The sequence below is a fragment of the Castor canadensis genome, chromosome 7, assembly GCF_047511655.1.
Source record: "Castor canadensis chromosome 7, mCasCan1.hap1v2, whole genome shotgun sequence".
Lineage (NCBI taxonomy): Eukaryota > Metazoa > Chordata > Mammalia > Rodentia > Castoridae > Castor > Castor canadensis.
Window position 1 is genome coordinate 27155285 of NC_133392.1, and position 11589 is coordinate 27166873.

Genomic DNA, 11589 nt, shown 5'->3' on the forward strand with positions numbered 1-11589 from the left:
TAATGGATCCGTATCAGCAATGTTCCTGCAAATCTTACTCCCAAGGCTCAGATACCGCCTTTCTTCTAGGCCTTTGCCTCTATGCAAAATTCCTGATTACAGGAATGAAAACTGTCAGACTGGCTCCAGGAGGGTGGATATCCAGCGGGAGTTCAATCTGATATATTGGAAAAGCTAGAGCAGAAAGAAGAGGGGGTTAGGGCAAGTCATAGTGTCACCTCTTGGTTTTCACTACATGTTTTTTCCTCCACCAATCAAGCTCTCTGAAGCGTTTAGGAGTCAAATCTGTGACAGGCAGAGAGCACAGCCAGCTAGCCACATTGGTCCTCATAGGACCAGAAGCCTGTGCTAGGCCCCATTCTCCAGCAGCTGCCCCTTCTATAGCCATGGCCCTCTGAGGAAATGATCTCCCCTGAAAGGCCTAGGGTCAGACTCAGGGAAACAGGTGGTTAGAGACAGGTCTCCAAGAGGCCCCAGGCGTCACATGAAGGTCAGTTCTGGAAAAAACACCATCACTTCATTGGCTTTCCTGAGAAAAGGCTGATTCTAGGACCAGGGACTCTGGGACCTGACTAACCTAGGAAGGAGTAGGAAGAGAAGAATCATTGAGGATCACCAGCTTCTGCAAAGGCCAGGAGCCTAGTGAACCACACTTTCAGGGAAGCTGCTATGAATCTAAGTTCCCACTGGCAAATGGGCAACTGGCCTAACCTCAAATGTAGACTGGCCACATTTCTGAACCTCTAGACTCTGACAAAGTATCCGCTACTAGGTCTTTCAAGGTTTGGCACTGTGAAGACCTAAGACTATGGGGCCTACTCCCTCACAACATTTTCAGTTCAAGAACCCTTCAGAAAAAAAAAGACTGAAGGTCTTTGGGGACCAGGATCAGGTTTGGTTTGTATTATTCATTACCAGAGACCTCGTACTCAGAATTGTGTCTAACAACAACACTCTATACAACAAACAAATGTCTGGCTCTCCAAAAAGGAGAAGCTGGTGATTAATATTGGATGGAAACCAAGTACATCTGCCCTCCCATCACCTGGTAGACCCTGTGCCAGCAAAGAACAGTAGGTCACCCTTTCCCCCAATTCATTGATTGATCAGTCCTGCTGCAAACAGACAGTATTATTACACTGTTTGATTTCTTATGTATGATAAAGTCTCACAAGCCCTAAAAAATAACCTATTTATTTTAGACAATTAAAAGATCTCACCCAAATGCCTGGAATATTTTATGTACCCCGTGTCTAAGGAGCCTGGGGCACTATCTTCTGTATCCATTTACTCAAGACAGGGACAAATAAGCAGCTCATGGTGTTCATTTTTCCATGACACCAATCACACTCTTGATTTTTGCTTTTGGTGGCGGTGGTGGGGGTTCTTTGTTTGAGGTAGGGGGATGAACTGTGTAGCCTAGACTAGCCTGGAACTTCTACATAGCTCAGGCTGGCCTCTAATTTATAATCCTACCATCTCTGCCCGAGTGCTGGGATTATAAGCATGTACCACCATGCCCTTCACGATATTGACCTGTTTAAGGGGAAAACAAAAACAACAGGAACAACATACCCTCAGGATTACTATTACTGTGTGTCAAAGTAAAGTAGTGGTTTTACTTAAAGGATTAACTGAGAAAGGGGCAGCCAGCAGAATCAGCACACATGCTCCCTACAGTATATGCACTATTACGAGAAGAAATGAATGTAGCTAATGTAACATGGCAATGGGTATGGGCCATCTTTTCAAGCAAATGTGCTGTTTTCAGGATTTAAAAACACATTTAAAAAAAACAAAAACTGGGCACTGGTGGCTCAGACCTATAATCCTAGATCCTTGGAGGCTGATATTAGAAGGATCAAGGTTTGAGGCCAGTCCAGGCAAATACTTCATGAGCCTCTATCTCCAAAATAACCAAAGCAAAATGGACTGGAAGTATAGCTCAAGTGGTAGAATGCTTGCTTTCTGAGCACTTGCTTTCAAGTGCAAAGGTCTGAGTTCAAACCCTAGTCCCATCACGAGAGAGAGGAGGGGGGGAGAGGAGAGGAAGGGGGGAGAGAAAGGAAGGGGGGGAGGGGAAGGGAAGGGAAGGGAAAGAAGAAAAGGAAACTCTAGCACCAGTGGGCAAGCTAAATTCAGAAAACTGCATTAGGGAGGTAGTAGGGAAGCCTTAGAAGATGATGTTAGGCCCCAGAGAGAGAAAACTCACGTAGACCAGAAGCTCCATGCACACCTGGGACAGATCAGACACTATGAAAATTGTGTATAGGGATCAGCATGAGAAGAGATAAAAGGAGCACAAACAAAAGATGGGAGGATTATGATTTTTTCCCTACTTTCTCCAACTGCCAACACTTTTGGTAAAACAATTCATTTTTCTTTATGAAAGAAAAAAACATTGGGTAAAGTGACTCATGCCTGTAATCCTAGCTACTGAGGAGGCAGAGATCAGAAGGATCATAGTTCAAGGCCAGCTCAGGCAAAAACAAGTTCTTGAGACCTCATCTCAAACAACAACTAAGTGCATTGGCAGTGCACATTTGTCATCCCGGTTACATGGGGCACAGCAGAGTCATTTCTCACCTAAAGCAAGGTTAGGCCCAAGAGGGTCTGAGTGGACAAGTGTGCACACCAATATCTTTGTATAGTCTGCACTGAAGGGCATAATCAATTTTGAACCTGGGGACTGAACTTGCAGATCCCAGTATCAGTTACACTTTATGGAAGACATCATCAATGGAGAAAATAAAGTAGAACCAATCCCAACTACAACAGAAACCAAGTACTTCAGAGATAAGCCTAATCTAATCAGGGTATCAAACTCACTTTTAGTGACTTGAAAAGTAAGTAAAAAGAAAATATGGGAGAAAACATTAAGTAGCCCCACTGCCTGAACCCATGCTGTGAGAAAAAGGCACGTATGGGCAGAGGTAGAATGGGGAATGAAAGGAGGACAGGAACAAAAACCAAGATATGTTACCAAAAAAAAGATGGCAGCCGGGCACCAGTGGCTTATGCCTGCAAGCCAGCCTGCGCAAATGGTCCGTGAGACCCTATCTCGAAAAACCCTATCACAAAAAATTGGGCTGGTAGAGTGGCTCAAGGTGAAGTTTAGTACCACCAAAAAAGAAAAAAACAAAAACAGTGACACAAGGGGAAATTAAATGTGGGGTGGGGATTTATGGGAACTCTTTGTGCTATCTGTTCAATTTTTATGAGCCTAAAGCTGCACTAAAAACAATCTATTAATTAAAATAAGTCATTAAAAGAATTAAAATTCTTCTTAAAAAAAAAAAACCAATGTAACTATCTGCATTGATAATAAACAACATGTCTTTTCTTTTGGGGGGTGGCTAGACAGGGTTTCACCATGTAGCCCAGATTGGCCTAGAGCTCACTACGCAGCCCAGGCTGGCACTGAACTTATGACCCTCCTGCCTCAACCTCCAACATGCTGGGATTATAAGTGTGCCCCAACATGCCCAACATGCCCAGATGCAACATGTGTTTTATCAGAATAAAACTCTGTCCCAGCCAGGCACCAGTGGCTTACTCCTGTAATCCCAGTTGTATGAGAAGGTGAGATTGGGAGGATCATGGTTCCTGATTTCAGCCTCCCAAACAGCTAGGATTACAGGCATGAGCCACTGGCACCTGGCTCAGCAAGTTGAGATGGTTAGGTATCATTTCTCATTGTCCCCCACCCAAACATAATTATCTTGTCCAACGTTCTGCCCATACAGAAACTCAACAAAGCTTTGCTGGTAGGTATGCTGCATAGCCTAGTCCTCCAAGTCACAGAGCTCTGAAGGCAGGTCAGAAAGCAACAAAGTTGTTTGGAGGAATGAGGAGATCACTTCTCAGGGCTCAGGTCAGAGAAGACAAGATCACTCTAGACATATCTTATGATCAGAGATTTGAACTGAGGTTGTCAAACAGGAAGCGAAGCAGACATGGATACGCCTTAAGAGCCAAAGGCCAAAGGCCAGAGTTGGGACTTCTGAATCAGAATGCTGGATAAGGAAAATGGAGGCAAATACAGACCCAGAACACGTGAGGTATGAAGGTCTGAAGGTCAGCATCAATATAAAAAAAGACAGCTTGGAAGATGGGATCCCAGAAAGATGGGGTGAACAGGGAAGAATCCAGGGACTGACAGCTCAGATCATGTCAAACCCATGGAGGTTGACAAGTCTCTTCAGGAAGAAAAGGAAATCTTCCTTGCACCATTCTGGCCCTAAATTCAAACCCCAGTTCCACCAAAAAAAAAGAAACTATTTGTTGGGGTGCTGGTGGCTCATGCCTGTAATCCTAGCTACTCAGAAAGCAGAGATCAGGAGGATGGTGATAGTGATTTGAGGCCAGCCCGGACAAATAGTTCATAAGACCCTATCACAAAACATCACAAAAAAGGACTGGTAGAGTGGCTCAAGGACTAGGTCCCGAGTTCAAACCCCAAAGAAAACAAAGCAAAAAAAGAGCATGGACTCTTGGGCTAAGGTGTGGCTCAAGTAGCAGAGCACTTGTCTAGCAAGCTGAAGGCTCTGAGTTCAAAACCCTAGAACTGGAGATTGGAGGGTGGTGGCACAAACAAAGTATACACATGTAAGTAAACGTAAAAACAATAAAATGAGAAAGAAAAAACCCTAGAACTGCTTAAAAAAGAAAAACCTAGAGCAGAGGTATGGCTCAAGTGGTACAGCGCTTGCTTTGGAAGCATGAAACCCTGAGTTCAAACCTTAGTCTCACCAAAAACAAAAAAACACCCTACAGAATAGATGCTCATGGCTGCAGACGTAGCTCAGTGACAGAGTTTTTGCCTAGCCTAGCCCATGAGCCCTGGATTCTATCCCCAATATCAAAAAAAGGAACAGGAATATGGACTCTGGAGTTAGATTGCCTGCATTTAATCCCGGCTCTGCCACCTCTAAGAAGAGATGTTAAGCAAGTTATACAATCTTTTCCTGTCTCTGTTTGTGCAAAGTAGGATAAATATTAGCACATATAAGTTTTACAGTGTCTTTGTGAAAATTAAATTCATTAGTAACATATAAAGTAACTAGAAGAGTATTTGGCTCATAATCAGTGCTTAATAAATGTTATTAGCATTATTCTGATTATAGCTACTGTTTCAGAGAATTTAATACTAAGTTGATAATATTTAGTTTGGTATTAAAATGTTTACTTCCCCTAAACACAAATTAAGTGATTATAGAGGGAAATAGGGAGGGCAGGTAAGATTTAGAGCAGCAAAGGGAAGTACACCAGGATAAAAAAATATGAAGTCGATAATCTGAACATAGATAAATGCAGGCTAAAAAGAAGTGGGTAGGTGTGGGGGCCGGTAGCTCATGCCTGTAATCCTAGCTACTCAGGACGCAGAAATCAGGAGGATCGTGGTTTGAAGCCAGACCAGGCAGCAGTCTGAGAGACCCTATCTCAAAAACACACATCACAAAAAAGGGCTGGTGGAGTGGCTCAGGTATAGGCCTTAAGTTCAAGCCTCAGTACCACAAAAAAGAAAAAAAAAGGGTAAAGTGCCTGCCTAGCAAGCACAGGTCCTGAATTTGAATCCTAGTACCACCAAAAACAAAATGAACAAAAAGAAGTAGGTAGGGTTAGGGATGTACCTCAGTGGTCAAGTGTTTGCCTAGCATGCCAAGGCTCTGAGTTTGATCTTGAGCACCACAAAAAAAAAAAAAAAAAAGGAAGTAGGTAGTCAGGCATGGTAGCACACACCTGCAATCCCAGCTACTTTGAAGGCTGAGGTGGAAGGATTGTGAGTTTGAGGCCAGCTTAAGCAACTCAGCAAGACTGTCTCACCAAAAAAGAAAAAAAAAGGGTACATAAAGCCAGGTGCTGTGGCAGGAACCTGTAGTCCCACCTACCTAGGAGGCTGAGATAGGAAGATTTAATGAGCCCAGGAGTTTGAGGTTAAGACTGGTCAACATAGGAAGACATTATCTCAAAAACAAAACAAAAACAAAAGTATAAAGGGATAGAGTGATGTATATACTTGTGATAAAGTAAAATTAATGCTAGAATTTATGTTATGAGTATATGAGTATTTGCTGTTAAATTCAATTTTGTTTATGTTTTGGGGCTGGAAATGTAGCAGAGTAATAGAGTCCTTGCCTAGCATGCGCAAACCCTGTGTTTGATACTCCACACAATAAGGAAAAAAAAAAACTAAAAAAGTCTCAAGTAAGTTAGGAGGAAAAAAAGGAAACAGACTTTGACACTCAGCCCAAGTTTGAGGTCACCAGCCATGTTGCCTATCTTCTAAGCTCAACTCCTGAGCAAGATTGGAAAAACCAAATGGTTTTAGAACTCACACTCCTTATCACCACTTTCCTGCACTAGAGGAACAGTGTTCTGGTGCTCACCCGGCCTGTGGCATGATTAGATAGAGGCAGAGGGCAGAGACCAAAGTTCTACCTGAGAAGTGTCACCCTCATAGGACTGTTCAGGAAAAACCTCAGAAATAGGCTTAAGCCTAAGGAATGGCAGGTGGGGGGGCAGGAGGGGAGGCGGGCAGGTGGCATACACTCACTCATGGACTCTGCTGTCACCATAGAGATCACTCAGGCCGAAGCTGATATAGTGCCAGTGCTCGGGGATGTTGGCAGAAGGGCTCCCCATGTTCCTGTACATGCTAACATAGTCCAAGGGGTCTGGGCCTCCCAACCTGCAAAAGATAAAACATGGGGATGTTACTGTGAGCCTGGAAACCAGATAACGTCAACTAAGAGACTCTGCTTTAGAAAGGCAAAGGCTTCATCCTGGAGGAGCCTGTGGTGACAGATAACTAAAGGGAGGCTACATCTCCCTAAGGAGGGGCTACATCTCGATGGAGATGAACCAAAGGGACAAGCAGTTGAGGCTGCCCAATTCCACATGTACAAGAAGCTCGCACCTCCAACAGGCAAGGCCTCTTTTAGAAATAAAACAATCCGGGTTAGTTGCCCATTTCACTTTCTCCTGTTTCAAATTACCCATCCCAAAAGGGACTGTCAGGGATTACTGCTTCTTCTGTGTTGCCTGTAAACATGCCAAGCTTCAAGGCAAGAGGTGTACTTGTCAATCAATTGGCCTCTGTTGAATGACTATCCAGAGCATCCCCAACAGGCATTGTTCCTGGAAGCAGAGGCTTTGCTTCACTCCTGCCTCATGGAAAGCTTGTTCCTGAAAGACTACATTGTGCCTTATGTGATTTACAGCTTGTTCTTAACACACCCAAGGCCTGTAGTCTGCACAGACCCCAGCCTGAACCTTGTGGACCAAAGCTGGCCTTTTATTATTACAAGTGACGAAGGCCAAACTTAGGCTAGCTCAGCTCTGCACAGACAACTGCAGCAGGAGCCAGGCTGAGCCCTGTGAGTGCCTGCATCCAGAAAAGAATCCCAGGAGACTGTTGTTTCAAAGGTAGAGTTAGGACATTAAATGCTTTGTGGCCTCTGAGGACCACATTAAATTTCCCCCACAATTCCGACAGAGAAGCAGTTGAGTAAGAAATTCAGTCATTACCTCACTCTAAGGATTTAGTTTAGTAAGGATTCCCTTTAGTACAGTAATTAGTGCTTAAAAAAAAATCCTGCTTTCCTTCAGAATGGATAGGGAAACTTAGTAGACTATAGAAACACACTAACTGGAAACCCATCAGCATAAGGAACTCTGCATTTAGCCCACAAACACTACATTTGAGTTGCCTCAGATAGCTGACCATTTCACAGACTGTTGCAGTGCACTTTGCAAGTGGGCTAGGCTGCTTCCAACCAAATAAAAGACATGGTGCAGGCAATCCCAGCAAATGTGCCAGGATCATGCAATTCAAACATAATTTAAAAGCAGTAGGTCTGGTTTTATCCTGTTTGCCTGGATATTATTTGCCTTTGTAGAAATCCTTATACTCTGCTACAAAATGTTATTTATAGAACTTGTAAGAAAGTCACCAAGAATAGCTTAGAATCTCAACTGAATTAGGAAAAGGGACAAATCTCCATGTCTGCTCTTAACTATGATTTCACCAAATCATGTGACTAACTCCACAACCAGCTGGCTTTAGAAAAGTTTGTGAGGGGAAGGAAGAAAAGAGGTAGAAATACCTGGAAGGACCCTATTATGGTTACAGAACCCCAGAACAGATGGGAACGACTACAGGCCCCATATCTTCATTGGTTTCCTGCTGCAAATTCCCAATCCTGCCTCTCCTACAGCCAAGGTCCATAGTTTCCACGAGCAGTGAAACTATGTTTACTATCCTCTGTTCTGTCTGCCATACCAAGTTTCCCAGGAAGTGTTACATCAAGGAGAGCCTTTACAAAAGGTCAGGCAATGACCAAGACTCAAACAAAGCTAGCTTCAACCCCAAACAAGAGTTTTCCACTCTACTAATCAAACCCAGATAATATGGAAAACCATTATATATTGTACTTTTAAAAAATGTTATCAAAAGGCAATTCCTCCAACACATAACTTCGCTGCAAAGATCTACATTTCCACTTTGATCCTTGCTTATCAATTTCCCAACTTTCAGCTAGAATGTCCCTGCTGGTCAGGGACCCTATGCCAAAAGATCCACTGCTCAGCAGCAAAAGGAATCCCAAGGTACCAGGGCCACGGACAGATCCAAACAGCTCAGAAGGAATCCCAAGGTACACCAGGCCCCAGACAGATCTAAACAGCCTAGGTCAGACACCCTGCTATGAGGACTGAAGAGACTGGCAGGACCTTAAATGTGAAGGATAGGAATGAATTTTAGTATTTTAACTTTGCAAACCTCAGAACTAGTCACTGAGCTGTTCCCTCTTAGACTTTTCGGCATCTAGGCAGCATTTCTAATTTCACACAGTGCTGTACACTCCTCCTTATTTGTCACTGCACACTGACCCATCTCTCAAGATACGGCCTGGCTAACCAGCTTGCAACAAGAAGAAAAAAAATTGCCCTAACCATTCTTAGTCCTTTGCATGATGTTTCAATGTCTTTTACATAACTCTATCCTTGATAGCCACTGGGTGACAAAAAAACAGTTGTCCAGTTCTGTGCAGGGATTTCTCCTCAGACTTAAATGAGACTTAAACAAACAGCAAGGCAGAATCAGCCCTACTTTTCTTATGACATGGGACAAGTTCATAACAACAGTTAGAGAGGTGCAATTAGAACGGGTGATTAAGTTAGCAAGAGCTAGTTTCCACTCAAAAGCACTCTTCAAAAACTCCTCTGAACCAAAGAACAGTTCATCTGCTAGAGAGGACTACACTGCTGACCATACCTCCTCCTGGCTACCTGGACAGAGGAGGCTGTTCTCTGTGGCACCCACTTAGAGAGCAGTTTCTTAGGCCTTCCATGCTGTGGTCTTCCTTGCATCCTTGCACTGACACAGGAATGTGGTCTCAATCCTGTATAGCCTAGCTACTGCCATCTCCAGAGACGGTAAGAGGTCATGGAGGAGAAAGACATGGTCCTAAAGGAGAGGTAACCAACAAAGACATCCACTTCCCTCTTCAGGTCTACCCTTTGCCAATACCCAAGCATGATCCATTGAAGGGGTTCATCTAATACGGTGCCTGCACGAATGTGGTCCTGGACAGATTCAAGCAATTCCTCAATCAACTTTGGTCCAGAAAGACCATGAGGATAGGCTGTTTTCCATTCCCCATAACACCCGTTTTGCCTGAAGGCTAAAGGAAGAAACAGGTTGCAATCAGGAATGGGAAACCAGAAAAAGACCATTCCTACCCCCAGGGCAGTCATCTGTAACTGATCTTTTAACACAGCAACTTGAGGCATACCCTGGGCTTCCCAGAAAAATTGCTGCCTAAATCCTTGAGCTGTGGACAGGAAGCTCCTCTTAATGTTCCACTGCACTTCTTTCCTCCCTGCCCAGAGCTCAAGTCTTCATCACGTCCCACTGAAAGTGGGAAGATACGTAGTCTTCTTCAACCCTGAGTCAGACCATGGCTCTCCCTGCCCTGTTCTTAACTAATGTCCTAAAGCAAAGCAGCTGCAAAGGCAGAACGAAGCTCTGCAGAAAGAAAGAGAACTGTGCAGAGTAAGCAAAAGTTTATCAGGAAGAGTTGCTCCATCAAACTTCAAAAGCAACAGCTTCGCACTGATAGGACTTCTGATGTCATCGAGAAAGTATCAAGAGACCTCCTCCTCAGCTCTTCACAAGCACAACGCCCTCATCTTGCTCCCCTCCTAATCCACCGGACAGCCTGGGACCCCAGACCCGCCCTTAGCCTATGCAGTCCGATGCCCTCTGAGTTCCAACCACGCTCCTCCAAAGCCCCCAAGCCCCGCCTCGCCTCCCCCATCCCTCTTCAGCCGCCTCCCCATCCCTCTTCAGCCGCCTCCCCTTTGCTTCCCCTCGCCCACTAATGACCCCCTACAGGCGCCCCCTCCTTTCACCACGTTTACAGTTCCCTCTGCTCCTACACACACCCCCAGTTCTCACTCTACTCTCCTTATCCCGGTTAACCCTTCGCTATCCACTGGGTCTGTTTAACCCTTTGTCCCCATTCTCAACTTCGGTCTTCACTCCTTTCCTCACAGCAGGAAGCCCTCCTTCCAAGTGCTTTAATATTCTTCTCCCTCCTCCCCCTCCCTCCAATCACTTCGTCCCCGGCGCTCGAAGCTTTCCCAACCCGCCCCTGTCCTCCGGCGGCCCAGCGCATACCAGTACTTGACGATAGCGGTGACCTGGAGCGGGTTCGGCTGGTCAGGGTAAAGACGGCGGCACTCTCCGTAGATGGCGTGCAGTCCCGGGGGAAAGAGCGAGGCAAACGCCGGAGGGGCAGTAGGGCCGGGGGCTGGGGGCGCGGTGGGGCCGGGGGCACCGCTAGGCCGCAGCTCCGCCATCCGGGCGCGTAGTGCGCTAGGGGAACCCGAGAGGGTGGAGAAGGGAGAGCGCACTGACTGGCCAGCGAACAGACTCTGTGGATGCGACTCCCGGAGACTAAGGGGACTGCAGCGAGAACTAGCTCTGCGCCTGCGCACCGCGCACCGTCCGCCCAAGCCGTCGCCGCCGCGGAGTCTGCCAGAGGGTGCCTCGGGGCCGCGGGGAGCTCTAGAGGGCGGAGCGCCGGCGCGCCCTGTCGCGGCACCCATTGGTTAGCGCCCTTGTCAGTCACAAGCGGGGAAGGCGTGACTTGATAATAGACCCCACCTCCCTTTCCTAAAGTTGGGAGTGTCCCAAGGCTCTTGACCTCCCCCTAGTGATAGGAGGAACCCAAGCTTAGAGTCGAAGCATTCTTCTGAGGGCGCTAGTGTCCCACGAAAGCACTGAGAACTGCGTCGACAAGACGCTTGTCACTGTTTTGCTGTCACGATAAGAATGAATTTAAACATAAATCTGACAACGGATTGATTCATTCATTCGTGCAGCATTAGTTTTAACAGATTATAAATCTTAATATTTGTAGTGCTATTGACAAAAGGGTCCCTACCACTTGAAGGGAGATAGGGGAGGAAATAATTCAATGCGTTGACAGAATTTCCCTTCATTCCATTTTCTCACCCAACAAGGTCAATACTAGCTCCTCATGAAAATCACATACTAGAGCTGGGCGCTGGTGGCTCACG

At 45.7% G+C, this 11589-nt stretch overlaps 1 protein-coding gene across 2 annotated transcripts in view; it reads right to left on the reverse strand.

The window, feature by feature from the left end:
- Positions 1-11045, reverse strand: part of Sufu (SUFU negative regulator of hedgehog signaling) — a 100591-nt gene extending 89546 nt beyond the window's left edge. For both annotated transcript variants that reach the window (XM_020171196.2, XM_020171195.2), the window contains exons 1-2: positions 10685-11045; positions 6557-6691 (exon numbers count right to left, since the gene is read on the reverse strand). In XM_020171196.2, coding sequence (XP_020026785.1) covers positions 6557-6691; positions 10685-10866 — 317 coding nt within the window. In that variant the 5' untranslated portion in view covers positions 10867-11045. The remainder of the gene's footprint in view (positions 1-6556; positions 6692-10684) is intronic.
- Positions 11046-11589: the final 544 nt, after the last annotated feature.